General features: G+C 42.7%; 1 protein-coding gene across 1 annotated transcript in view; it reads right to left on the reverse strand.

Moving 5' to 3' along the window:
• Positions 1-23,865, reverse strand: part of OSBPL11 (oxysterol binding protein like 11) — a 44,073-nt gene extending 20,208 nt beyond the window's left edge. The window contains exons 1-5 of the mRNA XM_082313152.1: positions 23,663-23,865; positions 7,020-7,088; positions 5,756-5,931; positions 4,889-4,968; positions 3,674-3,856 (exon numbers count right to left, since the gene is read on the reverse strand). Of these exons, the coding sequence (XP_082169278.1) occupies positions 3,674-3,856; positions 4,889-4,968; positions 5,756-5,931; positions 7,020-7,088; positions 23,663-23,793 (639 nt within the window). The 5' untranslated portion in view covers positions 23,794-23,865. The remainder of the gene's footprint in view (positions 1-3,673; positions 3,857-4,888; positions 4,969-5,755; positions 5,932-7,019; positions 7,089-23,662) is intronic.
• Positions 23,866-26,200: the final 2,335 nt, after the last annotated feature.

The raw sequence follows: 26,200 nt of genomic DNA on the forward strand, positions 1-26,200 counted from the left end.
AAACAACCTGCATCGCTCAGTTTGGCTCAAACCATACAGGATTCTCATTTATTGTCCGCCCTGCCACCATGCTTAGGATCACTATCTCACCTTGTGGCAGGGGAGAATAAGCAGCAGGATTTTCCCCTTCATTCTGTGTTCAAACTACAGCTTTCCTGGTGGCGTTGTCCCCCTTCTCCCCCAAGCTCCCTTCCGCCGCCCTTCTGACACAGAGCACCCCTACCTCACAGAACCTGCAACAGCACGTTCGCCCGCAAGAGGTACAGCGGCAAAGCACACCAGCCATCAAGCAGCACGCTGTGGTCTTCCAAAAACCCACGTACTTTCCTCCTTGTACTCACAGAAGCAAAATATTGTCTGATTGTGAACCACAGGGATGAAGGCGAACTTCTACACATGCTAGTCCCTTTTCTGGGGAGGCATAACAAAAGGCATCAATGTAACTGGATAGCGCTGCTCTGCGATCATTACGTGTTCTGGCAGTTAAGTTAAACGTAAGAACAGATGGATTTAGCAGAGCAGAAGAAGAATTTCTTTAAAGAATCTGAGATGCATTCATGCGTTTAACTGCTATGGCACTCCTTAGATTTTTAATTCACCAATCCTAGCAGTATCTTACTGATTTTTTTTTTTTTTTTAAAGCACCTTTGCCTGCAAACACTTCCAGGAACTGCTTTTAAGGTTTTATGCAATAAATACTTAAGCAATATGTATTCATCCAAGTTCACGGTATGTGGTATTTGGAACATTTTAGGGCTTGGCTACATAGCATGATATGGTGTGAATTTACAGAGCATTGGCTCTTTGCAAGTGGAGTTAACTGTGCACAGTCAACCTTAGCATGTCCCAAGAGTGACAGGGCAGAAAGTTAGCAAAACACTTAGTTATATAGCCTTGCCCGTGCAAACACATCAGTTGCTATCAGAACATGTGTCTTATTTTCTTTCAGTCATGAACGTGATATAAGCCTTTGTGTGCAAGTTTTTTTCCAATACTTTGAAAAACTCTGCTGGATTAAAAAAAAGACCTAGATAATTAGTTGACAAATCACCACAACCCTTCTGGTGATCTTCACTCTCATTAATTTACTATGTGGTAGCACCCAAGCACCTTGTTCCAGGATCAGGCCAGACAACAACAAGTCACGTTATACTGAGCACTGAAGTTCAAATAGACACATCTCCCCTTTCAAAGAACACACTTTGAACAGTCCTAAGTTTTTTCTGCTTACATACTCAGATCTCTTAAAAAAAAAAAAAATAGTACCAGGGGAGGAAAAAGCACTGTGATTAAAAACTCAAAATCTATCAGAAGTACGCAGGCTATAGTTCTCACTTTGCAAACACACAGGCACCTGCACTTAGTGCAAGAGTCAGCATTAAGATCCTCTTAGATCTCCTGTTTTGCAAGGTATCCAAGTCAGCAGCGTGACATGTATTCGGCCAAGAACAAGGGGAAGTAGAAGGGAAAGGGACTGACAGAAGAACCAGCTACAGTGCCATTCACAGGAAAATTCAAAAAGATCACCATGCAGCAGATCTTTTGAAAGAGAAGCTGTTCTTCCCACAGCTTCTCAAACTGAATTTACAACTATTCAAGCTGTATTATGCTCAAGTGTAACAGGCATGCACCTGCCCTTTAAGTATTTTAAATATATATAAAAAGAAAAACAAACACACAAAACCGTAGACATTGTATCTAACAAGCATTTTAGCTTCAAAAAGGTAAGCAAACTAACTTTGACATTCAGAAAAGCTACCATTACTGAGGATTCTTCATTTGAACAGGTCAAAAATTTTTAAGTTGATAAATAATCATCCCCTGTTACCAAACTCAACAACCAAAAGAGAACATGAATTGTTCTCTGTGCTCTTTGCAATGCTAAGAAAAACTGTTCCACTTCATTTCCCACAAAGTGAGAATCCCAATGAGAGGATGCAAGCCACTGCTTCAGTGCTCCAGCTCACATGCTCTCTGCTTTCCTCCCTCAAATTTTGAAGGCCACATTGCCATTTGAAAAGTCAAAAAGTTAAAAAGCCATTTCTGAAACATTACCTCACATAAACAGGATAGCTTCTCAAACATCAAAATACAACAACAGATAAAAGAAAGAAAAACTGCTAAGAGACCTGTAAGCATGAATTCTGTAAATATTAATGCCATGTTCTGTACTGTTGCTGTTGTCATGCAATAGGTAGGAAAGTGCAAATACCATTTAAGTATACCATATGCTGTAATTGTTGTACCACACTAGTAAGAAGTTTATCACAAGTAAGTGGTAATCTGATTAATCAAACTGAAAGGCAACTACCTGTATAGCCTCAGTTTAAAAATTTATTTGGAAGAAAAACTTCCCTTTCAGATGATAAAGCAGATGAACCAGCGCATAAAAAACAGAGGCCACAGGATGCCAGCTGAAGTTTTCCTGGGTACCTGACAGGGCTTCACATGTCTTTGCATTAGCACTATAGGAGACTTTACTGTTTATTAGAGGATATAAACAGGATGGCAGCAGTTACCCTTTTGCAAGACATCCGCAAGAACAGTCTGCTGTGGACAGAGAGATTCACAGATTCTAAGGTCTAAAGAGGCAGTCACCTCGTCTAGCTTAGTGAATAATTATGCCACAGCACTTGACTTAAATCAAGGAACAATGACGATGGCAGCATACCATACCAGGGAAAGTATTTTCAATACCCATTTACAGCTTCCCACCAATGAACTTACCACAATGCTCAGCCACATATTTTGAGGTTAATGACGCTCACAATACAGAGCACTCTTCTGTCCCACTTTGTCCAAGTTCAATTTCTAACTATGCATGCTTTCTAGATCCTTATTTGCTAAATTAAAAAGCCCTCCACTAGAAACTTATCTTTGCCAAGAAATGTATCACACTACGCTAATTACACTGCTAACATTAAAATATTCCTTAATAATATCAACACTACTACTAAGTAACACAGGTTTGTAATTCAGCAACAAATTTTGTTTTAATATTAGCTTTAGATTTGCACGATCTACCCTGTAAATATTGACAAGTTAAATCAATCAGTAGTCAGTGCATTCCGACAGTCAAGATGGAAAGGTAATTACTTCTGTTTTTTTCCAAAACACTATACCTGAACATGTAGTGAAAAAAGCATACTTCTGAATTGCTCATTTTATTTTACTCTTTTCAATCACATCCATCCCCAGACAATTCGTACACATGAATTAGCATACCAGAAAGCAGTATTAGTATTCTTAAACATCAATCATGGCCAATTCTCCTTAGTCCTAGGAGATACGAGTACAGCTTAGTCGATTCTTCTATAGCTTGACACGGGAAGAAAACAGTGTATGATATAATAGTATCATAGTATGGGATGTTATACGTCCTTTAGGATATTCCCTTGTCACCTGTAGGGCTAGGACTTGCACGGATGAGAACATGTAAAATTCTACGTTGAGCATCAGGATGTTATTGCAGAGTACAAAAGTCACAGAATATACACCACATACTTCTACAATTAGCCAAGGCAAGTTACTTATCCTCAAGCAGCTATGCAATAATAGCTTCGGACATGGTATTAACAATATATCCAACTAAGAATAGCAGATTTCTTCACAATCCTACAAATAATAGGACAACTCTTTCAACAGATTATAAGATAATTTAAGGCATACAAACCTCTCTAACATCTACAAGGTGATCTGGCTGCATAATAGGAACTCTTTTTCCAGTTGGCAATCTGTGATGTCCAACATTGAAAAAGGAAACTGCATTTTGACTGGGTCTTCTTTGCACACCAGGAGAGTTGGCACTTCCTTGGGATGCAAGAGAGAAGCTGCGAGATTTCAGAGGAGGGTTGTTCTAGTGAATAAATAAGCATATTGAGAAACATTTACAATTAATTCTTAATAACCTGGAAATATTCTGATTTGAAAGATACAGCAGAACAGTTTAATCCTTGATTTTTTAATAGAGCAAGGACAGATGACAAAGCCCTAATAATGCATTAGTAGCAACTGCTAAATAAATATTTTGCACTATCTGCTGACAGTTGCCCTGTTTTATAGTCTAACTATGAGCAATCTGTGAAATGAGCTGATCAATATGCATCATTTCTCTCACTTCACAATTAGTCCTTGATCTGCAACAGTACTAGAAACTGACTCCTCACAGATCCTGCAAGGATAGACCTCACATTTAAGAGAATGGGATTTCTTTTAGAACTATTCATTGAACTTCCCTCTTACAACAAAGCCAGCTACAATATGTTGATCTTATCTTAAAAGCAAGGTTTTATTCAGGTAACAGCATAGGTGTTATGGTAATCAGGAGGTTCTATAAAGTACACTATATTTGCAATCACCACACGGTTAGCAAATGGAAGCAACAACCCTCAGATATAGTGTTGAGGACTTGCTTCTCAAACATGGGAATTCATCCTAAATTATTTGTGGGCTTTGAGTGGTTTTTTTTTTAAAAAAAAAAAAAAAAAAAGTTTAATTTAAAGGAAAGCTCCCAAAATGGAAGGGCTTCAATAACACTGAAGACCTGTTTCCTTATCCATTAAAAAAAAAATGCAAAACCACTGGAAAATACTGGGCTAATACTCTGATCTTTCAGCTCTGCCTCCTGTTCAAACATCAGCTCACCAATACCTGCTCAGGGAGGAGCATTCAGCTCTTCAGAGGCAAACTGACTTCACTTTGTGTCATTCCTAAGGCATATTTCTATTACAAGTCAGCTATTACTCAGAAAATTATTTCTTGATGTGTCAAGCCCAACCACAGGCCCCTTTGTAGTATTTGTCTTCGATAACAGGACAGTTGTATTTGGAACTACTACTACCACCAGCCTACATTATTTTTGCCCACAAAAATGTCAGTCATACGATACCTTTCCAATAGCTTCCGTGTGATGCTGCGTGCATATCTGTAGCCTGCTAACCCAGTGTTGCCGTTCTTTCGCATCAGTAGCTAATAAAAGCAAACCAAAATGATTATGTATATGAAGACATTTTGAAGTATCAGCAAAAGGCTGCTTAATTCTTTAAAACAGACAGAAGACCTTAACAGTACAAAGTATTTTTTTCCTAAAGCTTGCTCAGCTGACCAGTAATTAGCAATAACATTACATAAAGTTCAACATAAATGGCATGTGCTTTTTTTTTTGTTTTGTTTTGTAACACAGAAATAACTGCAACAAACAATAACTCCCCTCATACGCATTTTAATCTAACAACATGACACATTTTTGTGGAATTAGAGTAAGGTACCCTGAATTAAATAACGACAGTAAGTCTTCAACGGAAGAAATACTATATTAGCCCAGATTTCCATAGCCTGCAAAATCAGAGAATGGGCTTCCATAACCATCACAAGAAGGCTAACGTATTGAACATTAGGAATAATGTAGTTCTGTGCAAGCATGAACACAGTACTGTTACCTGCAATGATTTAGGAAAAAAATAAATCAGTGCAGTTTAAGGACACTATACGTGAAGGTTAAACCCCATTCTACACATCTTAAGTTCATGGTCTTCTGAAAGTCATCAAACCCAAAGAGTAGGAACCGTCCTTCTTTATGGATGGTTCCATAACTGAAGAGCAGGATGAAAGTTTCACATGTAACTCTCATTGCAGCAGTCTGCTGAACAAGTTCTCTCGCTTTGGCCACACAGTCAAGCCCAGCAGAGCAGCCACAGGTGAGGGCCAGGAGTGTCCTCTAGTGGAAGAAACCCCTGCCCAAGAACCTAGGTCCTACCTCTTAGTTTATACTGTTCCCCGCTGGCAGCATTGACTGTAAAGGTGTGAGAGTCTTCATCACTGGGTGAAATTACAGCTCCAGCTAGCTGCAGGGTACCCCTGGGCTTTAGATGTCTTGACTGCTCATTCACAAAGTACTCCAGCAGGCCAGCATCATTGTTTAAAACAAAAAATCTGCAACGATAACAAAGCAAATACACCAAATAAAACCAGCTCATTCTTTTCCTTTTTTTAGGGGGTGGGGAGGCTGGGGGGTAGGGGTGGTATTACTGGGAGAAGTCAAGACTTTCATTACAAGTTGGCACAGATGGTGTTGGGACTTAAAAGACCTGAGTCAGTACAACCCTAAACATATGAATTACGTCCCAAGAAGACTGCACAAAAATTAAGTTCTCACCATTTTTTTCTCAGAGACCAGGGATTGCACAACAGAATAGCGTGCCCACAGAAGAGTGCTATTGCAAGATTTTGGGAATCAAAAGAATATCCTGAATCTCTAAGGTTTAATAAATCCTTAAACTACATAAATTAAGGGTAAAACAGCCCCAGATACAAAACAGTGAAACTGAAGCAATTCCAGGTTTAAAAAAGATTAAAGTGGACATTATGCTTCAACTATTCAATTGAGTTTAACGATAAGTGTATTGACACAAGTCACTGCAAGCCAGCGGTAGCACAGGAATTTGGCCACTGCGGTATGCTAAGGCCTTGTCTCTCCAACAATAATTTGGTTGCACTGTGCTGCTCTAGGAACAGCATCAAGCAGGAAGCCTGACCACAGAGTTTCACTTGTCAAAGAAAAGCAAGTTTTTCCAGGGGAGACAGACATCCTGGGGAACTAAAGGGAAAAGCTTGCTTGAGTTTGAATTTCAGTAAAGGAGTCTTAATTTTTAAAAAAAAAACAATGGCATGATTTGGCACAAAGCTGAAGACTCAGCAGAAAAAACAAAGACAATATTTTTAAAGGAAAAGAAGAAAAAAATTAATGCTGTACATGCTTTTTTACACATACAAGCATAGTTATAAGCCACCAAATGAGTTAACTGCTTCATACTTCCTATGCATTTTTTTCTTATTCATGCCTTAATACAAATGTTATTCATCTACACGTTAGCTTAATCTATATTGAGAAAAGCATAAGACTCCTCCATAAAGTTTGCCTAATAGAAAAAGGGAAATCCAAGTAGTATTAAAAAAACCTGAAACATTCATTTAGATGCTGCAAAGACCAACATTACTAAAAAGCACCATAAAAGACTTACCGATATTGCCAGCCAGTGACGAGATTAGTATATTTCATTAAGTAGCCACAAATATTTTCCATGTGATCACTATTAAAAAAACAAACAACAAGAGAGAAAAGCAATCAGACAATACCAAACAAATTTTAGATCTTCCCAGCTTTTGATCATCATTATCTATTCTCAGAAAACAAATTTTTACCTTCATTTTTAGAATGGCACTACCATTTTAATAAAACTACCAACACTTAACAGATTTTCCAGCCTCGTTTCTAAAATAACTTCATAAGACAGTTTAACCAGGTTTACTAAACTCCAAATAATTTCAAGGCATAATTAGTTTCACCGATACTTGAGTTTTATTCAGCAGACACTTCTGGACACATTTGTACTAGTTTCAGGTAACTAAAGACTTAGTACCCATGCTTCTGTTTCCTGCTCCCTCTTCTAAGCAAGCTTTGTATTTTTGGACTCCTGAACAAAATTAACTTTCACTAGCTTATTAGCAGAAACTTGATCATGGTGACTAACTAAAAACAGTCCCTAGGTACTCCTGCACCAATGTAGTTTTATTCGTCTTTAATGTCCAGAGCCCTTCCCGACTACACGAACAATCACGCTCATGAATAGATGTTCTACAGAACACAACATGCGGCTGCAGGTCACATCAAGATATTCTGAAATGTAAAGCAAGAGCCGAAACCTCTCCTCCTCCAGCCTGGCAGGAAAATCAGGTAGTTTCTCTTTTGAAGCCTCAACTTGCAACATCCACCAAAAATGAAAACCCATCAAGAGCATTCGGCATAGAGGCTTAATATCACTGCAGGCAAAATACATTGCCACTTCTGAAAATCAGTTGTCCTAAATAAGGCTTACAAGTCTTATGGCTATGAACTAATAATCTGTAAACCACAGTTTGAAAGACTTATTTTATACTGTACATTCCTGTAATTCCAGAAATGCCACCTCAATGCCCTCACCCCTTACAGCAGGACACAATCTTACATTGAAGAACACACTCTTGATAGACAATTCAGGTCCAGCATGAGAATCATTCCTATTATTCCAACGAAGAATTGAAACAATGACCCAAGTATCAGATACTGACTACTTGCTTTTTAAAAGAAGCTTATATTTAAGCCATCTTATTTAGACTTTAAATTAAAATTTCTGTAGCTTGTAGTATGTTGAAGATTAAATGAAAATTTTTTAGAGTCTGTTGGAGCAGCAACCTGTCTTGGTCATTAAGAGGCTGAAGTACCCCCATATCAGCAAAAGTGGAAACGAGAGGAAAAACGGGACTACTAGAGCCAAGGGATCACCTTCATGGTTGGATTTTGGTTGCAAACATAGTCAAACCAAGTATTGGGGTAAATTTAAAATAATAGCTGAAGCTGCTGTCTACGCTTCATTAATAAACAGTGTCAGTATCATCAGATTAGTTAGATACCTGACAATTCAATAAATATAACATAAATAAGTTTCATCCTAAAGGAAGTTAGTTAGGATGCCACTAATGAAGATATCCTCAGAGTAAATCACTGCCATGTGAATCACTGCCATTCAGTAATACTATCCAAAGAAGAGATGCAGGAATGTACATTTTTTAAGAAAAAACAAGTTGCTGATTTTTAATGTTACATTTAAAAACAAAAATATGTGTTCTAGCTATTACTGCAGTAATATCCTGCAATGGAGAGCAGCCAGCAGGACTATCTAGGAATTCAATTTCTAATAGCTCATTAAGTGGTACTACAGATAAAAATATAACCAAGGAGAGCAGAGGGTATTCAGGCTGTCATACATTTTAAATGTACAAAAATGCTAAAGGAGACATAACCAAGCTCATCCTCTGCAGACGCCTCTCATTTGGTATTATTGGCATACAAGGGAAGTACAGTTTAGACTTGCTCACTGTCTTAATTTAGCTGAAAATTATGAGATTGCATAGTAATAAAAATGTATGAGCTTGGTTTTTAATCATCTGAAAAATGTCCCTAGTCACAGCTAATTGTTTTTCAGTTTTAGGGAATGCAAGCTTCACCCTTGCTTTTCAGTTAGACATCACACAGAGCCCTGCACGCTCAGGCTAGAGCTGCTGTATTCTCCCATTAACTAACGTGCCTAAATCACAGGTATGTTTAACAGAACCCAAGAAAAATGAGAAAACTAACTTCAGACTGCAATGAATACAGCAGGACTATTATGTACGGCCTTGGAAGTCCATTCATCTGACAAGGGGAAATTAAACAGTCTTTGATTAAAATCATTTGACAACTTTTTTTGAGTGTGACAGATGAAAGCGCCGATTTTGACAGTCTTTAGAAAAAGGAAAAAGTCACTGTAGAAGGGAATGCAGCCCTTTCAGTGAGGTACTTCCACATCGATGAGCACTTGACTACATTTTGCCTTCATCTTCATGTTCCTCTCCGCTTGGATTTTCACTTTGACTAGACCCAAACTTCTCCAAATGCCTCCTCTTCAATAATTCCTACCTCTAGCCTCAGCAGTCCCAAAAGTTGATGGTTTAACTGAAAAATTTTGAAAACGGCCCCCCCAAGAAGTCTGAGAAGGTGACTGAGGACAAGCAAGCCAGTCCCCTCCAGCACTGCGGACGCTGCCGGTCTGGAAGGAGCATGCTGGAGCAAACGCATGTGAGCGCAAGCGCGTGATGTTAAACACGCTGACCAGCTGTGTTTCGGAACCCCTAACTTTACAAACAGGGGGTCTCCAAACCCCATCTCTCACATAAGAGAGCTATAGCTCAACGCACAAGGTGAAGTTCAGAAGTACATTTAGCAGCTATCTCCCATTCACAAGCAAAAAGACCTCATCCGCCCGCACAAGATCACGGAAACGTAGTAAGCACCGATGGCCAAACCTCAGCACAGCAGAGCCCAACAAGCAGCGGCGGTGGCTGGTGCGGATCCCAAGACAGAAAACAGTCCGCTGCGGGGGGGGATTCCTTACGGACTAACCTCTGCAGCAGGGGAGGAATATAACATGCCGACTGCCAGGGATGAGAGACCGAGCTGCGGCTTGTTTTTTGGTAGATCGGAGAACATTAGAGGAGCCAAAGTCCAAAGAGACGGAGCATGAACAGAGGTCCCTGCTAAATGAGCTGCCTCTTGGACAATATTGATTATTTTCCTTCTTAATTGTGCTCACGCATCTGCACTAGAACTGCACAAACCCAAAAGACTATATTTAGTTTTCACCCCGCCGAAGGCTGGGCAAACTTTTAGCACCCATGCAAGTAAAGGATTAGCCTGCCTGAAGGGTATGCAAAGCTTGGCTGATATTTAAAACATTTCCCTTCACAGTATAAGGGCCTAGAGGCAAACAAACACGCAAATAAAGGAGTAAAAGCACAGACCTTACAGGCACTAATCATATTCTCCCAGCACAAATTCCCACACCATGTGGGCCAGGGAATTTTCAACATTTGAACTAAGGCTTATCTTTAAGTAAGTAACAATTTTATACACTTTAAAGGGGGGGGGGGGGGGGGGGGGGGAAGAGAGAGAGATTTAAATCCAGTCTGCAAATCGCAATTCACAAAAGGTAGGTCTTATAACATACACAAACCCGTTACAGAACTATAGTTAACCTCCTAATCTTCTTCTGGGTAAGCACCAGTACTTTCCTATGAATAGAGAAAAACATTCTCAGTATTATTTATGAACAATAAGGCCATGGAATTGTAACTACAGCATTTCTTAAATGATTTTAAGATTAGTGCCTTCACACACTTCAGTAAGAGTTAAACTAAAATATTGGTTGTTGCTAAAGCAGTGTTGTAAGGCAGTTAACATTGTAAAAAACCCACAAAACCCCAGTAATATTTCACTAGTATGGATTTAACAGCAAAGCTCTTCAGAGTGCTACAGAAAGCTTTTGAGATGGTAGACTTTGAGAACAGGAGGTTGAGGTTCAGGCACTGGCTCTGCTCACAGATAATGTAAAATGTGAGTAAGATCTTCCTTAAGGCCCTTACCAGCATTGTTTCTAATGAAACAACAGTAAAACCTGTTTCAAAGTCACCTGTGCACTTCAGAAACCTCTGCAATTCCCCACATTGGGGTTTTTGACTTCTAGAAAACAGATTTCAGAAGTAAATTTGACACAAAGCACTGAGCAACTTATCTCAACATTGACAGTGAGGCCTGGCTGCACTGGGATCCTTCCCAACTTTAAGAATACCTTTGCATTCACGCTGCTGCCTACGTGCATGTACATGTACCTATACATACGTGTATCTTTTCATAGCCAAGATGCTGTTGTTGCTATTCAAAATGCTCACGGCAGTCTCAGATTGTCAAAGGAACAGCAACAACTCAGCAATGAGTCAACAACCCCTAAAGCCCGTATTTCTGTAGAAATTCACATGTCCTTCTGTGAAAGAATGACAAAAAAATGTTTAAGTGTAGCAACAGACCTGTCACAGCCTTAAAGATGTAAAAAAATTTAATTTTAACTTTTGCTGGACTACTTTAAGTGAGGATACCGTGCAAATCACAATCCAGGAAAAAATTACGCAGGAACTTGTGCTACAACATCTGAATTCCAGCCCAGCACATTTACCACCCCCCAAAATCTGGGTTTTTTTCCCAAAGGCTGAACACCACTGAACTTGGCTGCCCATTTATCACACTTTTGTAGTTTATAAATATCGTGAGATAGACTGAAACTGTCCCTGTAAGCAAATGACTGAAGTCTATGAAAAATTACAAATCAGTTCATATTCCTTCCAGAAAACTATCCCTCCCCAACTTCAAAGATGTTTACCACAAGCCAGATTTCTACGTATCTAAGTGTTACTAAAATACAACAGGAATAAAACAGTCATAAAGGATTATTGTTAGTTTATTTAGCCTTTTCTGGTTCTATTTGTCCTTTTCTAGTATGTCACTTAAGTTGCAGCAGCTGTCAGTGCCTTGTGGGCTGGTCTCCTGTCCTGGGGGAGGAATTAGTGATAGTCAGGCCAAATTCCCCCTGTATCCTGTTTACGTGCAGCACCCGACTCTTGCACGCAGATGCTGAGGAACAGCAGTCCCAGAATGACGTCTTTCAGGAGCTTCAGCCAAGACACCCAGGTTCACACCTGAGAAGCGCTGGGCCAACACTTTCTCCAAGAAGAAACACTGATGCAGAAGGCCTCCCCACTCTTTTTTCATACCCCTCACACCGCAGGTCTCCCCGAAAGCCCCACACAAACAAATCACCCCTAGCAGTGGCACAATATTACACTCATCCGGAAAGCGATTACAGAAAACTTCCAAGACTGCCCTTCTGATGAATTTAATTTTACTGGGACCCAGACAGCACTGCGTGGGATACTTTGAGCAGCCAGGTCTCTGAAGACCCAACAGCTGTTTGAAGAGCAAACGCAGCGGCCAAAGGCTTCCCCACGGACTTGCGTAAGGCCTGGCTTCAAGCGGTAGCTGAGTATGTGTGGATTTGCTTCCAGCAGGAAGGACGACGAGGAGCCCGGAGCCCGTGCAGATGTCGGGGAGGGCTCCTGAAGGGGGATCCAGCCTCCATAGCTGCCACCACCACCGTTACGACATCGCCTTCGGGCCCTGGCCAAGGGAAGAGGCTCCTTTCTACTGAGCTCACAGCAAGATGCAAAAACGTGGTGAAAGAGCCTGTCTTCAGATTAAAAACTAGCAAAGCATAAAGGAAAGAAATAAATCAGTATCGTAACAGTGCAAACCAATGAGTGATTTTGACTACGCAGTTTGAAAAAAGCAGCAACCATTTTCACTGAACTTGTTCATCTCTATCCGCCCACAGGCTCGCTGTCTGTAATAGCTTGCTTTTTCACCACTGACCACTGCAAAGTGCTTATCTACAACGCACTGATTCCCCTTTTTGTTACATCGAGGGGAAGGGCAGGGGAGAAGAGAAAGGAAAAAAAAAAAAAAAAACACCTATGTCAGCAACAGAAACTTTGGGCTTATCTTCTGCAACTAGAAAGATCACTTGCTCCCAAGAAACCACCACCATGTTAAGCACGCTCCAGTCCCACGGCTTGTTGGTGCAAGCGTGGATTCCCCAGTACACCCAGCAAGCGTGGAGAAGCTTCCGTGTTGCTTACGGAGTACCTACCTCAATAAATTAGCTCTGCTTCTCCAAACGGCTTTTGGAAGAAAGAAAAAGCTAACCTTGCTGTGCGATTCACCAGCAGTGCCCTACAGTCAACTGTAAAGAGGCAGCAAAGCTCCTGCTCTCCAGCTCACGTGTTTGACTATGCAATTGTAAGTTTAGAACCAACAAGTGCAAGGAAAAAAGGTCCAAAAATATGACAAGAACACTGACAGTAGACCCTGGGGACGCTTCAGAATACCACTTGGCCGCAAGCGTGCTAGCAACACACACATCCTCATCAGACATTAAAACTGCTCTTAATGTGTACTCCGTTAAACCCTTGAGAGCACAGACATGCACTGGAAGAGGAGTGCAGGCTTGCCACGAAGGAAGGGTGCGGCGGCACCGAAATGAGCTGTCAGCTGTCCGTGAGCCTGGCATGATGCAGCCCAGGGGTCCTGTCCCGGGGGCGAGGGGCTCTCCCACCGCCCAGCCTCCCCAGCCCCCTGCAATCAACACGGCAGCTGGGTTGGCACCTAAAGTTTCTATTCATACAAGTTCTCAAGGGGAATGATAAATCAACCTTACAGGGTGTTTTTAAAACCATCCTAATTAAACTTGCGTTCCATTCTCCTCTTTTGTGCATTAATGCCACAGGTCAATTATACAAAAATGAAACTGCATTGTAACGCTTTTGCAGGATAGCAACAGAAAAAAAGGAAAGAGATAATATTTAATTAATAAGTAGCAAAACACTCCTCTCACTGGACCACTGTAAAGCTGATTATTTAACTACTTTATCATTTAGAGAGTTCTTTAGCTCTCAAAATACATCTGCCTGGAAGAAAACTGCAGCGAGTTTCAGCTAAGCAATTTCTCTTGCACGTACATGAACACCTCAAGTCAGCAAGAACTCCACTCACGTACAATTTATTTGTGGATTTGCGTCAGCGTAGCACAACTGAAGCTGGACCCCAGAGTCAGTAGCCAACGCTGCAGGTTTTTCTGCAATGATAACTACTACTCGAGCTATCCCTGGAAAAATAACTGTAGATTTAGCCAACAACATGTTAGAGCTGGAGCATACAAATATTAGGCACCTCAAACAGTCTGAACTCCACTTGATACCTCTGGAGGACGATTGCTGCCTGCAGCTTTGCCACCATTTATGTTACCAGTTTACATTAGTACACCATAATGCACGTTTTCACATATTATTGTTACCAAAACCCAGAACTTTCCCTTGAAGTCTAGTTTCAGAAAGCTCAAACAGTCGAATTAAAGCTACTCTGCTCAGCAAACAGTACTGGCATAACATAAGCAAGGCAAAGACGCTGATGGATGAGCATCTTTGCAATTTTGGACTATCTGCTACCTACACCACCTCAGAAAGCAGCAGACCTGGGTAAGTACTATTCACAGAAGCTGGTGGAGCAAACCTCTGCATTGCTTAGTTACTCTAAGCACAGTCCGACATGGTTTAGCTTACTACACATTCCATCCCACGGCATTTTGGTCTGCTTCTAGTCTAGTAGCTCTTATCCTATCAGCAATATAAAGGTATGTCCTTCCAGTTTTAAGATGTATTTGTGATTATGACTTTAAAAAGATTATATTGACAATTACACATGGCCATCCCAGACTTTGCAGCAGTAAAACACTGGCTGTTAAAATGGAAGGTAAATACACTGATCAGCTACTCCAGAGAAGCCTCTTGCCTTCTTAATTATTTTTGAGACATTTCAGATTAAACACAGAGGATAACAGTTATTACCACATTCCAGCCAAGCAAGAACACACTTAATTGACCATGTTATCTAAATATTCAGAAAGACCATAAGCATGGAGTACAACACAAGCAAAAAACTGTGTGGACCACCAGACTCAAGAAGCAATGGCCAATAGTTTGAAGTCTAACTAGCAAACAGTTACAAGTGGTGCACTTTAGGGGTCAATGTCGCTAAATGCCTCTCTCTGCAACCCCTCAGGTGAGACCAAAGCTAGGGGATGCAGTAGGGTGGGCTGCCTTTCCAGGGGATCGTGACTGTCCGGAGGAAGAGGTTGAACAAGACCACCCGAACTTCGACAAAAGCAATGCAAAGCCTTGCGCCTGGGGTGGACTAACCCATGGTTCGCTGCAAGCTAAGTATGCTGTGCCAGACAAGAAAAGGCTGAGGGACCTGGGTCTGTTCAGCCCACTTCAGAAGCATGGAAGGCTTCATGGGCATCTCACCGCTGTCTCCCCTACATATGGAGATAGACTCTTTTCAGAGATGCACAGCAGAAGGGCAAGCAGCAGTGATCTCAAGTTGCAGCAAAAAAAAATTCCTTGTTTGACACAAGGAAAAATTCTTCACAATGAGGGGGGCTAAGCCCTGGGCCAGGAGCCCAGAGAGGCTGTGGCACCTCCAATCTTGGAGATGCCCAAAAGTCAACCAGCGGCCCTGAACGACCTCTACTAACTTCAAAGCTGGCCCTGCTTTGAGCAGGAGGCTGGACTAGAGATTTCCCAGAAGTCCCTCCCAACCCAAATTATTCTATAATTCTTGGATATAGAGAAATTAAACAAAAATATTCCTACATTAAAATTGAGGCATAAGGTGCTCAGAAGGTTTAAATTCTAATTAAGAAAGCACATGTGTTAACTTAACCACCTATGATTATGACATTATATAAAAAGAGCAGGACTACTTTCTTGTTCAGTGCTTTAAGTGCACAGTGATTCCCAGACAAGGAACTATTCAAAACTGATTCTCTTCATTGTGCAATGAGCATCAGGTATTATTCATTTGGCACTCATGCCCTAATAAAGAGTTTCCTTATGGTTTTCTTCTCTTGTGCTTGTCATTGACATTTATGAAGGAGTCGTGTACCGAACAATAAAAGGACGAGGACGTTACCATCCCATTTTACATAGAGGGAACTGAGGCGCAATGAATTTTCAGCCTCTCTAACTTTGAGATGGTTGTGGCCCAATTTTTATTTTATTTTATTCATATGTTCAAATCACAGCTTCTGCTGATTTCAGCTGCAGCTGTGACCCTGCAAAAGTTTTGCAAAATCAGAGCCAACTGTTCCAAACTAGGCCTCTGAGAAAAAGAGGAACACACAGTGAGTGATTACAGGGGAAAACCAGTTTAAACAGTATGACTATTACCACAGAGGAAGCTGGAGCCAGGGTCAGAAACCAGCTCCTTAATATAGCATCCTGCAGTTCTGCCCAGCAGATCTCATGCTTTCTGTTACATCTCCACTGCAATGAATGAAACCAGTTTCCCAGCGCAAACTGGGCTCTTCAAGAAACTGATCTGTCAGTGCCTAAACATCAATCAAGATTTTAAAGATTTCCAGTCTCATTGAAAACTCAGGAATTTACACCTGGAAAGAAAAAGAAAAAAATGCATACCCGTAACAAAAAGCCTTCCCCCCGAGACTGACATTCCTGCTCCCAAGCAGGCTGTCAAATATAAGAATGTCAGCTTAACACACACAAAGAAACAGCATTTCTCCTCCCCCACTTCAGCCTGCCCTCCCCTCCCATTTCAGCATTAGACACACAGTACAGAAAATCTGAAATGGTACAAGCCTTGCATGCACCCTAAAAAGAAAATTGCCTGGCAGCATCGCCAGCAGGCAGTGATCCCCTACCAGAAGAATTCATCAGCACTGGCAGGTGATCAGAGTGCATGTCAAGGCAACGTCCGTGAGTAAACAGGGATCCTTGCACATATACCTTAATTTTCATGGTATGACGAGTACAGCACAAGAACCTACCTAGGATAACCCAACAGCGGCAGCTGGCACTTTCTGCTTCTGCATTAGGCAATGTGATTAGGTCAGCCCCACGCAGTTTGTTTTTCATCTTCTCTCTCGGGAGAGAATGTGTGTGGCAGAGCAGGATGTTAATGTTGTAGGCAACGTTAATTAACCTGCTGCTACCTAATTACATTAGAAAAGGTGAAGTTGAAAAATACCCTTTGCACTTAGTGAAGGATATACATTTGTAATGGCCATTAACTCCCGCAGAAATCTATTCCATGAAAAGTACAAATTATTTGTTATTTAGAACCTATTGAAAAGTTTGTGCTTCTCCAGTTTCGCTTCATTTGAACTCTCAATGAATATCCCGGTATTAACACACGTATCCTGCGATGCCAGAACCAACTCCCACATTTGTCACCGCTGCCCCAGCGAGTTTTGCAGCCTGCCCGTTCAACACATGGATGCTCCGGGAAGCAAGAGAGGGACGGTGCTCTTGATAGCCGCTCATGGAGGAGCCACAGGGCTGGAGAAGGGAACGCAGACCTTGCTGACCTGGTTCGGGAACTGGATTCAGGTTCCATACTAGAACATCAGCCATCACGAAGCTCCTGTTTAAATTACCCAAACCTGTTTCCCCAACTCTACCCACTTACTACCCCACACAGAGATTTACTTCTCAATTTACAGCGCATCTGAGCTTCCACCCGCTTCCAACCCCATTCTTCCAGGTCATAAATACATGTGTGAACATGAATGGCTCACCTGCCCTTTGAGAAGTGCTTGGGGCTTCAGTAACTAGTAAAATCAGCTTGATAAAAGATGACCTTAACATTTTAATAACACAGAAGGGACCCTGAGGTGGATATAACCAGCTGACCATTTTAAATACGGGCTTCTTGTCTATTCTGATGAGCAAATTATGTGAAGTGCAGCATTCCTAAATTAGTGTAATGAATACGGCATACTCTTTAAGCAAAGACTCAAATGCGAATAAAGAAATTCAGGCACCAGGTTTTTCAGCCATTTCCCTCCAGCATATCAAAGAAATGTGACAGCCATCCTCATCTGATTTTTAATAGTAAAAAGGAATACAACACACAAAATTGCAAAAATAAATTCTGAATTTGACAGCAACCACTTGAGAAACTCTTCAGCATGCAGTCCATCACACCTCAGAAGGCCAGCAACAAGTCAGAGAGCGAGCAGCTAGGGCTTTCTGAAGGCGAGGTATCTCCACAGATCGCCAGAAAGAGAAGCAAGGAAGATCAGGGCTCACTTTGACACAAGCTTGACATCAGAGCCGCCAGCCAACCCGAAAGCTGCCAGCAGAAGCATAAGAGCAGGGGCAGCGGAAACCTCATCCCATTGGCGGCCGGTGCCTCGATGTCACAATGCCGGCAGGTTCTGACGACAGCCAGCGGGAAACCAAGGGAGTGGGGTGGGCTGTAAGGGCAGGGGGAAGTCGAAGCAGGAGCAGCCCTCGCCAGACCTCCCAGGTAACACCACAAAATTACAGCCTCTCTCTCCCTCTGCGACTGTGCACAACAAGGAAGGGGTTTACAGTTATCGATTACAGCCAAGATACAGCAATTCCACGTAGGATCCCAAAGAATTTTGCTCTAAGCAGTGCAGAAAGAAAACCCAGAACAAGGGAGATGAGTAATAAAAAGGAAGTACCAGGAGTACCAGCATTAGAGAGAACTGTCCTAGGATGACACTAACATTTACATGAAGGTTTGGGAGGTTTCTTTTCTTCTGCTTATCAAGTGACAGGGACTTTAACTTAAATTCTGGCCTGCTCTCAGGAGTCCAGAGTTAATTAGGTCAGCTAACACACTCCATTGCAGCCTAAGCAAGAATTCGATGCTTACATTAATACTATGATGAGAAATGTTACGTTCAGAGACAAGAACAATGGAGAGGTTTGCAGCATGAAGCGTTGTTGAACACTGTGCTGCTGTTAGCTCCTGTTATCTGTTTCTACCAAGCTGGTTTCAGCTTTAAAGGCCAAAGAGATGAAATTTATCCTCCCGAGATCAAACGTTCTTGGAACGCGACTAGAAATGCATAGAAACTAGAAAAATTCTATATGTTTCTTGCAACTAAGACTGACATCAACGCCACCCTCAATAAAAAGGATTGTTATAAACATCCACTCAAGAAGATTGTATCAGTTTTGAGACATTTCCCTTTATATTACTACTAATTAGATCCTTTTTGCAAGATAGGATCAATAAAAATCATAAACACTTCACAGTCTAGCTCAGTCCTACATGTTTTGCTTCTACGTGTTTGAAATGCCAAGGATTGTCAGTCACCCTCCAGGTTACCTGGGATCAAACTCAGAAATAAGAATTTCCTTTAAAACATATTTCCTATGGGATCACTTTATGAAGAAGAGTTCATGATCATCTTGAAATGAAGAATTAAAATATATTCATGTGTTTCAGCTACCAGTTCTTCTGTTATGTTACCACATGCCGACCTGCTCAAACACAGAAGACTGAATTAAGGTCAGTAACTGTTTACTCCCTTTTTTTTTAGTATTTATGAAAAGTGCTTGCACAGTGTCAACTGCAAAGTAACCAAAGCCCTTAAAAGACTGGCAACCATTTCACTTGCCTTAAATTTGTTATCCTTTTGCATTTGATACCAAAAAATGTACAATGTTACTCTTTTTGCCAAAACCCTCTCTCTGCTGTTAGTTTGCATTTCTGTTCGCTCACTCAGCCTCTCTTAATCCAGCGCAAAGCCACACAGAGTAATTCTGCAAGAGAATCTCCCTTAAGTTGATAACCTAATGACAAGCAGAAGCCACCCAGCATGAGGAACCCTCTTACCTGCCATTGTCAACCCTAGCAAAAAAAAAAAAAAAAAAAAAATTAAAAAGAAATATTAGTCTAGCAAGTTGACTCTTTTCCTTAGAACCTACTTTCATCCAAACGTTTTTCTATACTAATTCACAACTGTGAACAACCCTGCAGCACTTTAGTTAGCTATTCCTGAAAGTTTACTTAACTTGCTTCCTTAAAAAAAGAGCAAAAGACACATAATCTGTAGCATTTAATAAATATATATGGCTAAATCCATAGTGAGCAGATGCTAAAACCATTTCAGAAATAAGGAACAAAGGCAGCTATCTACAAAAATACACACAGAACTGAAAAGCAAGCAGGTTTTGAAATATAACTTGCAAGCTTGAAAACTAGCAATCATTTGGGAAATTTATGAACATTTTACATGTATTTCTACCGGCAGGGGAAGAAATGCTGGGAATCCTTTTAATAGCAGCTGAATTACGTATTTGAGAGCAGAACCACTCAAAAAACGTATAAGGATGGCACATTAGCATGTCTCCAACTGGGAAAGACAATCTTCTTTCTCTAGTCAACCCCAGTGCTTTGAACCTTTAATTTTGTAGATAAATGAGAACCAGTAACTTCAAGTCACTTCTCTCAAAATTATCCGCAAGCCCCTCAAGCCAAGCTGAAAGGGCTTGTTACACTTCTCTGGCACATATTCTGACCAGCTCTCTATCTAGCTTATAGACAGAGATTCTGGTTTCCAGTGGTGAAATTTTTATGTCATGACAACAATTCACATGTCACAGACGTACCTGCCAAAGCTGTCTCCTTTCTCTCACTGCTTTGAAACTACTCTGTTCGTTTAACCTAGAGCAAGGCAAAACCCAAATGAACATGATCAAGAGCAAAAGCAGAATTACTGAATGCAAATAATTGTTTAGATGGGCAACGCTTCACTTACTTCCTAGCTTGGTTACTGCTGAAAATAAAGCAGCTGTTTAGAAAACGTTATAATCTTAAATTATTTTATCAAGTAATCTTAATAATTTGAAGTTATTCAGAAGACTCATCTCATTGTAACTGTTCTCTAAATGAAAACAGGAATGGAGTTCAGCATGCAGCACAGCCTCTCAGGCTCTCTTTATCTATCTACTTAATTGCAAGTTAACATTCACACTACTTCTGACCCCAGTTCGGAAAATGCAGCCAAGAGTTGGTTGCTTTCAGATGCACTCTGACCCTGATCATATATTCATAAGTAAACGAGATCATTTCCTGTCAGATGTCTAGAAGAGCAGTTTCTCAAGAATTCTTAACTTCTATTAAGTCAAAAAAAAATATCTTCCTGCCCTCCGAAGAAACTGAGCCCTTACAGATTTCAAAGGAGGCATTGCTGCCTAAACTCATCATACCCAGGCTACAAGCAGAAAGTCTGCAAAGAGATTCAGCTGTATCGCCACATCATCTGAAGTGTCTGGCAGCCACTGGTTGTCTCTTCTTCTCCACTGTGATAAATGTTTGGTCCAACTCTATCAGAGCTGTTTAAAAATCTCCCTATTATTCCCCTACAAAAATATAAAGTTAGACCTTCTGCTTCATTTTTTATTTTCTAGACATGCATTTTACCCCAAGGATGTGCGACTTTCCACCTCTTTGAGAGATTCAGTTTTCATTACTTCAGGTTCCAGCAGCACTGGAGATATATTTTTTTTCCCATAGTCATAATTCCCCATTTGGAGCATTAAAGTATCAAGTACCTTTTGTCCCGTTTGTCTGACAACTATGCTACAGCTGTTTTGACAAGATGCTTCACCAAATACAGAGCTACGCTTCTGCACCAGATGCAGTCTATGCTGAGTGAGTACTTCAGGGCCCCACTTCTCCCAAGCTGCGTGACCAAGCATTGCTCACACTCCATGCTGTAAAAGTTAAAGATCAAACTTCCACTAGAAGCTCCCAGCAAATCTGTTTCTAAACCTCACATTTTAGACACTGATTTATTATTAGAGGGGCTTTTCTTTTGTCAAATGCATTTTAGAATAAAAGCAATCCACAAAGTGAAAACTATGCTACAGCATCCCGTCCAGGAGAACTTCCTAGGGAGGCAGGGGGAGAAAGGTGATATTTTGTGAGTAATTAGATATAGAGACAAACGTAGGAGTAAATAATTGATTCTCAACAGAGAGCAGAGATTAACAGTGGGGTACCTCAAGTGTTCACAATAATACAATTAGTACATTAAACTTGTCCCAACGATCTTGAAAGAAAAAAAAAAAAAAAGAATAGTTTACACTGGAGTATTAGAGCAAATTAAACCAGATATTGATAGCTGCAAGGAATAACATGGACAGGTCCCACTTACAGCTGTCAAGCCACCAAACCAGCTGTCACTCAGACAGCCAGTTCAACTTTTGCCCTACAAGCCACAGCACTGAAAGAAGAAACACCACACTTGGACGGATAATTTTAAAAAGTGGAATTTCACTGCATAGCACTGACCTGTGACCACCATCTCAAACGTACTATAGCAAAAAGGGGTTCATGCAAATCAAGTATCTTGTCCCTTCCACCACCTCCAATTCTATCTAAAAATACAAAATACTTCCATTTTGATTGCATAAACTAACTCCTGTGTTTCACGTGTGAAACACGTGGACAGTAAGTGCTTGGTCACAGTAATAGCAATTTTCATAAGAAAATTCATAGTTATACTTGAATCCAGAGTCTTAAAAAAAGTTTAGAAGCAACTGGAAACAACAGATAAGACAACCAATAACTGAATCTGACAAGAAGCTTTCCCTCTTCAGCAGCCTGAAATATTGGCCTCGAAACCACCACTTTTCTTTCTGGCACTAGTCATCAGAAAAGTAAATTACTCGTGACCCAGATTCTCAGCGATGACCGAGCTGTTCGCTCCCTATTAAAACGGCCAGGCACTGGGTGCCTGCACAGCCTGGGCCTGGGTGCTCGTTTGTCGAAGCCATCTGATGGCCCTCCATCCCGCGCAGCGCGCACAGATGTACCGCGCTCCGGTTTTGCTGTCTCCACACGTTGGAAACAGAAAGCCAGTCCATCTGGGCTGGCAGATGACGGCTTTGGAGAGTCTCCATTTGAAGGAGAAGTGTTCAAACTTCATATAACAGCAGTATTTTCAACAGCAACATGGCAGAACTCCAGTCAAGGATGAGAGACCTAAAAGCAGAGATTCGGAAGTCTTTCAAGCGATGCCTTAAGAGAGCCCGCCACCAGTGTGTGAGTGGAAACTCTCTCAACCAGAAAGCATATCAGAAAAAAGTACATGAAAACCCCCAAACCCCTCAAACACACGGGCAGGTCATTCAAAGGAAGGATTTTAGTTTTAATCCATTTCAAACTAACGCTGTGTGCTCAGCTTCTCCCACTTTCTCCGCTCTCTTCTGCTGTATTTGCTGTACCTGAGTAATCACCCTGGTTTCTGCTAAGCGCAGCCGTTCTTAAAATAAGTCGGATGAGACAGAAACTCCGTGCATACTCAGAGTTTTGCTATCAGCAACAAATACAAAGCATCAATAAAAAAAAAAAAAAAAAAAAAAAAAGACTGCCCTTAAGTTCTTAAAGAAGACACACCGAGCTGAAACTTGGCACAAAGTTCAGCTTTTTGGAAAGGCTGTAAAGCGACGGAGCGTCTCCAGCAACTTTTAAACCGGTCTCCACGTTCTGCGAGGGATAAAACCCAGACCTAAGAGGAGGGAGCCCAGGCGCAGCCCCCGGCAGCGCCCGCCGCCCGGCCGCGGGCTTTGTGCGAACGCACCGGCACACGGCAACCGGAGCCGACGGACAGCCAGCCCCGGCGCCGACCGGAGAGCGGGCGGCCGGCTTCAGCCCGGGGCCGGAGGAGGTGTCCGTCCGTCCGTCCGTCCGTCCCCCGCTCAGGGCGGGCAGGGCGCGGGCAGCCCCCTGAGGGGATCCCGGGCGCCTCCAGCGCCCCACGCCGGGCCCCGCCGCCGCCCCTCGCCGCGCCGCGCCCACCTGTACTGCCAGCCCTTGGCGCCGCGGCCGCCGCTGCTCTTGCCGCCGCTCTGTCCCGCCGCCGGCGGCTGCTCCGGCTTGCCCTCGCCCTCCGGTCCCTTCATGGCCGCCGCGGGGTCCGCGCACTGCATGGCGCCGCCGTTCCTCGCCCCCTCGGGGGAGCCCCCGGCCCAAGGCGGGCCGCCCGCCGGGGAGGGAGCCCGCCCCAGCGGCCCGCCGGCCCCCCCCCCGCTCAGGCCGCGCCGGGGCCCGGCCGCGCCCGCCCCATGCGGGCTGCGATGGCGGCGGCTGCCGGCACCCCCCGCGCCCCGCTCGGCTGGGCTGGGCTGGGCTCCCCGCACGGCCGCGGCGGGCTGGGGAAACCCGCCCTCCCGCTCCCTCACCCCGCGGCCCGGCCCGGCCGCCCCTTCCGGGTCAGCGCCGCCGCCATCTTTAGCGCGGGCAGCAGTGCCCACGCTAGGCCGCTCCCCGCTACTGCCGCGCTTAAAGCAATCGCAAACCTTTGCAGTAATTTTAAACTCACGGCTGCAAGCATTCTCCCCCCCCCAGAAAAAGAGGAATAAGAAGAGTGAGGGATCCAAGCTGTGTAGTGTACAGGTTGTTATGAGCAGGGACGTGAAAGCCCTTGGCTGGATCTCGCTGACTGTTGTCACAGAGACCCGCAAGGCAGGGCCGAACTTCACCAAGCAAAGCCACGGCACGTCTGGCCTCGAGAGGAAATACATTTTTCCTTCTCTTTTTCCTCCAATTACTGCATATGGGCAACAGCTAAGCAGGTTTTTTCCCTTCACAGAATGACAGCAGAGCTAACTGGGAGAGATTGGCTTGGTTGTCCGTAGTCTTTCAGGCCAGCCACGGCTTTTGGACAGACAAAACTGTAACTGCGTTATTTCTTAGACTCAGTGGCAGAGGATCCTTATTCTGGCTTTAATCGAGCAGCACATGGAGAAGAGGAGGGCAGAATCAGACACGGCCGTGGTTAGCGAGGTTGCAGTTCTGCTCCGCATCCCATCTTATCCAAACTCTCTCCTCCTCTCTCCAGCTCTTTTATTATACGCCCATAATATTGTGAGCAACCATTATACGAAAGATGCTAAAAATGCCCTATGTGGGAATCTACGTAGAAGCAAAAACATCAAGGAGAACATATTTGAGACAAATAGTTTATTTACCCAGAGCATCCCCCCCGCTAGCAGCTTTGCCCCCCAGGAAGGCTGCCCTGGCTTTCCCATCTCGTACCAGCACACTCCCACTTTCCCAGTGACATTCAAAACATCTTTGCCTTTGGCCATCAAATGAGGATAGGATGTTATGAGCATCATGTCTTTAAAATGTACTTAGAAGCTTTAATCTGGCTCTGAATTAGCCATCCCTCCTTGCCAAGTGCACACACATGTCATCTTAGCTAACAGATCCCAGGTGAGAACTGCCTGTTGCACCTACACTGATAATCTCTCTTCCAGAGACATAATATATTACCACTGCACAGGCATAAAATCCCCCAATTCAGGATTTTTAGAATGATGCTTGTCACTGCAGGGAAAATAGGGCTTTTTCAGTTGCATTTTTCTCCTGTGGAACCACAAGAGAACAGATGAGCAGAGCCAAGGTTGTTCACTGAAGAAAATTTTGGCCAGAACTGCACTCCTCTTGCCCTCCAAACACGTTAGTTCCTCCTCTGCCTATCACTTGACATTTTAATTGAAAATATAATATAATTGCATTGTGTTGTAAGGCATGCCAACATCACTGAAATTTTCCTGGGAAAATTTGAAGGAAAAGCAGCTCGGGCAAGAATCCCGCTTCTGTGTTTTATTTCCCTTCTGCTTGAGGACAACCGGTCCCAAGAGAGACATAGCTTCACCAATGCTAGACCTTTCGTAACCATCACAGATGGGCGGAAGGACATTCCCCCACCTAGGACTTCTCCAATACCCGAGACAAGACAGCGGTCCTTACTGCATGTTTCTGCAGCCCCTCAGCATCTGGTCCCTGAGCACAAGCCGGTAAATTCAGATTTGCTGCCCCCATGCATTTGATTTTTTCTCTTAAAGAGAGGTGTTGCACTCGCAGTACCAGAGGCTGTCGTAAGGTGGCATTGGGAAAATGCTTAACAGCATAGAAAAGCTAACAGAACATACCACATTTGCTAAGGACTTACAGTTCAAGCTGCCTTTTATCTTTACTTTATAGTTTCTACTAATTATAACTTGTGTTCAAGTTCACTGCTCTCAGTCTCCTTCCCCAGTTATAATTTAGTTGCTCAAAACGACCGAAATGCCACCCTGGCCCTTGCAAGCGAGCACTGAAGTCCCACAGCAGGGCCCTGCCTGCAGCCTGCCTGAGCCTTGCCACTTGCTGCGATTCCTGGGTCCGCAGGAAGAACTCAGGAAAAGCTGCAGATCAGGAGCAGGAAAGCGTGAACAGGATAACATACGTTTATTGACATTTGTCAGATCAAATCCTTGCAGGCCCGATTATGGCTACAAACTGAAGTGGACCATATTTTATTATAACTGATGTCAAAGCAAATTTGCC

Source organism: Platalea leucorodia, assembly GCF_965183815.1.
Source record: "Platalea leucorodia genome assembly, chromosome: 5".
In the NCBI taxonomy this organism is placed as follows: domain Eukaryota; kingdom Metazoa; phylum Chordata; class Aves; order Pelecaniformes; family Threskiornithidae; genus Platalea; species Platalea leucorodia.